The sequence below is a fragment of the Sphaerodactylus townsendi genome, linkage group LG02 (assembly GCF_021028975.2).
Source record: "Sphaerodactylus townsendi isolate TG3544 linkage group LG02, MPM_Stown_v2.3, whole genome shotgun sequence".
Taxonomy (NCBI): domain Eukaryota; kingdom Metazoa; phylum Chordata; class Lepidosauria; order Squamata; family Sphaerodactylidae; genus Sphaerodactylus; species Sphaerodactylus townsendi.
The window spans coordinates 106890059-106894472 of NC_059426.1; the positions used below are offsets into that span (position 1 = coordinate 106890059).

General features: G+C 55.1%; 1 protein-coding gene across 1 annotated transcript; it reads left to right on the forward strand.

The window, feature by feature from the left end:
• The first annotated feature begins 265 nt into the window (after positions 1-265).
• Positions 266-3544, forward strand: FJX1 (four-jointed box kinase 1). Its single transcript, XM_048485295.1, has one exon. The coding sequence runs from the start codon at positions 741-743 to the stop codon at positions 2046-2048; it is 1308 nt and encodes a 435-aa protein (XP_048341252.1). The 5' UTR covers positions 266-740; the 3' UTR covers positions 2049-3544.
• Positions 3545-4414: the final 870 nt, after the last annotated feature.

Genomic DNA, 4414 nt, shown 5'->3' on the forward strand with positions numbered 1-4414 from the left:
GCTTCTCTTCTGGGTATGGAGACTTCTTACCAGGATCACAATCATGGAGCTGCACCAAACTCTTCTTCCCACCCACGGCTTAAAAGCCCTGAAGCAAAGCTCTGCATTTGGGTTTTTATTACAAACCTCCCCCAACAACATTTATTCGAAATCCTCATAACGCGTCTGGCTCCCACCTTTTATTCTAAACGTGCCGAATCCTTTGTGCTCCCAACCCGAGCGGGCGGAGGGAGGCGCGGTCAGAGCCAGAAGGCGGCCCAGCCCAGCCCGGGCCGGGACACCTCCCATCACCGCTCGAAACCAGCGGCCGCCCTACCAATAGGCAGCTCCAGCGCGAAGGGTGAACGGGGGCGCCGCCACGCCTTGGAAGGCTCCCCAAAGGGCGCCGGCTCCTGGCTGCGGCCCCCACTCCGCCTGGCCATTGCCGCTTTAAGCTGCAGCCCACGCGAGGCGGTGGGCTGGGTGCCCGCGCCCTCCTTTCCCCACGTGGTCTCGGAGCCTGTGAATTTCAATCGCGGGAGGGTCCGGGCGCAGAGACCGGTCCCGCAGCTGAGATCTGGGCGTCCATCCGGAGAGCGGCTCTCCGCATACTTTCGGCTGCCGGTGCCTGGCCCGGCCAGCAGCAGCCACAATGAGCCAAGGCGGCTCCCCCCGGGAGAGCCGCGGGGCTGCACGGCCGCCGGTCCCGGAGCCCTGGAGTGAGACAGCGGCAGCCTAAGCCCAGCAGCAGTGGGAGGAGAATGCACCGAGCGGGTCTGGCCGGGCTGGGCTCCGTGGCCGTGCTCTGGCTGCTGGCGTTGGCTTCCCTGCTGGGGCTGTGGAGCCAGCGGATTGCGGAGCCGGTGGGCATCGGAGCGAGCTTCCCGCAGGAGCGACCCGGATCCCGGCTTGGAAACCTGAGGCAGGCGGCTGAGGTATCGGCGGCTTCGAGTGGGCGCCTCGGTCTCGCCAGCCAAGCCGGCCAGAAAACTTTCCGAGCGCTGCTCACGCTGCCGAGACAGCCCCCGGAGCCCCAGGACGACCCAAGCGAAAGCGGGCAGGAGCCGCCTCTTCCTCAGAGGGAGCCGGGCGGCTTAGAGCAGCTGTCCGGCTCGCCGGTGCGCGGGGGGATCTTCTGGAGCCGCGCCCTGGAGGCTCAGGTGCCGCCGGGCTTCTCGGCGGACGAGGCGGCCTCGTGGCTGCGAGCGGCCCGGGCGGCGCGCGTCGTGGCGCTGGAGCGGGGCGGCTGCGGGCGCGGCTCCAACCGGCTGGCCCGGCTGTCGGACGGGAGCCGCGCCTGCGTGCGCTACGGCATCAACCCAGAGCAGATCCAGGGCGAGGCGCTCTCCTACCACCTGGCCGGGCTGCTGGGCATCCAGGAGCGCCTACCGCCGTTGGCCCTCTCGCTGGTGGAGACGCGCGGCGGGCAGTGGGCGCAAGTGCGGGACGAGCTGCGCGGCTCGCACTGGGCGGAGGGCGCCGTGGTGAGCCTGGCGCGGTGGGTGGACAATCTGACCGACGTGGTGGCCCCCGACCCGTGGCGCGCCGAGGCCGGCCGGCGCCTGCAACCCCTAGCGGCGGCAGAGCTCCGCGGACTGGGGGAGGCGCAGCTGGCGGAGCTGGTGCAGTGGAGCGACCTGATCGTCTTCGACTACCTGACGGCCAACTTCGACCGGCTGGTCAGCAACCTCTTCAGCCTGCAGTGGGACCCGCGCGTGATGCAGCGCGCCACCAGCAACCTCCTGCGCGCCCCCAACGGCGGACTGGTCTTTCTGGACAACGAGGCCGGCCTGGGCCACGGCTACCGGCTGCTGGCCATGTGGGACAAGTACAACGAGCCCCTGCTGCGCTCCCTCTGCCTCTTCCGCGAGGCTACCGCCCAGCGCGTGCGGGAACTGCACCGCCAGCGCAACGCGGCCTCCGAGCTGCGCCGCCTCTATCGGACCCGGGAGCCGCTGGCCGAAGCGCTTGGCTTCCTCTCCGACCATCAAGCCCAGCTGCTGCAGGACCGCGTCGACTTGGTGCACAGGCACATTTTGCACTGCAAAGCCAAGGCCGCCTCGCTGTGATGGGCCGGGCCTGACTGGATGCGGAGGGCGCCCCCGCCAGGGGGGCCGAGGGTCGGCCTATCACCCCTTTGAGGTCTCCTGCAAGATTGCCAGCCTTGGAAGGGACTTTTGCTGCAGCCTGGATGGAGGCGGTAGTCCGGTGTCTCTGGTTCAGAGTGTTGCTGAAATTTCAAGCAGGAATATGGGATGAGGCCAACTAAGAAAGAAGTGAATGAGAACAGAAGCTTTTGGGAGAAAGGGAGCCTATAATGGGCAGGGTTCCTTGCCCTTTTGGTACAGGGATCCATCCATGGAATGTGCTCCTTCACTGAGTATAAAGGATTATGGACCAGTCCCTCAACTTGCAGTGATACCTCACAGTACCACTGCTTCCAGCTTCATAGGATCCTCAAATGAGAGCTGAGTAGGTTTATATATTTAGGAAAGATGCACCGAAATACACACTGTGCTTCTCTCTCTCTCTCTTTTTTTGAGGCATGAGATGTAATGTTGGCCCCTTGTCTGCACTATTGTCTGTTACAAAACTAATAATTTTTCTCCTACACAGTTCCACCCCCCCCCCCATAAGACCATTTCTTAATGTTTAATAGTGCTTTGAGAGACCCAACCAATGGTCAGGAAGTACTTGATGCTGCAGCATTGCTGAACCAAAACAGTATAACCCTGATCAGTTTGTTGAATGGAAAACCACCTGAAGCCCTTGTGTACAAGCAAGATCTAATTTTTGTTTTACATATATAAATCTCATTGTTTGAAGCTCATATAGGCTTCACTTTCCAGAATTGGTGTTTTTTACTACATCCTAAGAACTATGCTTCAGAATTCATTTTGGTAAAAGACTCTTTATAAACTATATTGGCCATATTGGGAAAGGGACCATTTATGTTTCCCCTTCCAGTGGGAGTCAATGTATTCTAGAAGGGAGTGCACAAGTATTCCCTCTCATGGTTGTCTTCTTTTTAATTGAAAATAAGTTTTAAAACTGAATAGCATTCGCAGTCCAATAACTGATGTCACACTTATTCAGACTTTGGATTAGGGAAAACATAGCCCTGTTTTTCTTTCATATGGGTTTCCCCACTGTGAATGGATGTACATACTATCAAAGTAAGGAAGAAGTGTTTAAGAAATGCCACTGTTCCAGTAGCTCTTAATCTTTTCTGTGAGGGAGATTTGTCAAAATATCTTCCTTCCTCACTATGCCTGTTTTATATGTAACCCCTGCTGTACAGTTAAATAATTGACTAATAAGACAGCAGAGGAGAAATGATTCCCGGGTTTATAATATTTGTCAGTGTAGTAAATTTTTGATGCGTTTGTCACACAGGAGGAGAAAAAAATCAATTTCATGCACTTTACTTTGACTTTTCTTATTTTTTTTTAATAAAATGGCCTTTTATTTTTTAAAAGTTTTGCATTTTAGGTACATGATGTACATTTTTAAGGTGTTCTGTAACATACTAAAATGGATATTTCAGTAAAACATGTTAATGTTTTGCCTTTTGCGCTTAAGGTTGTGGTGTTCACTGTGTTAAGTAATATTTACTTTGACACATTTCCTTCCTTTTGCATGAATGGGTATTGATTATCTGTTACGAACTACCTTGGACTGAGCAGAGGAATTCATATATGGATAAGGAAGAGAAGAATCTGGTATTCAGAGTCAATTTTTGTGTCTTGTTGCTTTAGCTTTCCCCAAACAACATATGAATCAGGTAACACACAACAGTTGGTTACTCCCACTAAATATTCCTACAGAAATGTATGACAAAGTAATTGTCTGTTTTGAGAATTGGCTCTGTTCAAGTTTAAACACAGACCAGCACTTCCGGCTGATTTTTGCCCTGGGGAAAAACTGGTTACACTGGCAGCAGCACCAAGAGCATCTCAGTGAGCATATACTATGCTCAGCAGCTACTAATACTTTTCATTTTGGTTGAGGGTAATACTATATCACAAATGGTGGAGCATTTGTTATTCTTCATGTCTTACAGAGCACCCTATGTACAGTTACTTGAGTGAAAGCCCATTGAAATTAATTGACTTAGGCCGTTTCCGCACGGCCCATAAACGACGGCCTGGGGGCGGTAAAAACGCCGCCCCCAGGCCGCCGTTCGCACAGGCGCCGCTGCTGCAACGCAGCAGCGGCGACCTGAATGCACTTCCCTCCCCCCAGGGCGGCGTCAGGCCGCCCTAAACAACAATCCTTTAAAGGGTTGTTGTTGGGAAGGAAGGGTTGTTGTTGGGGAGGAACAACAACCCTTTAAAGGGTTGTTGTTGGGTCGGAGGGCAGCGTGGGCGGGGCTCCGACGGCCAGCAGGCGACGACGAGGACATCGTGAGTAGAACGGAGGAGGGCAAAGAGGC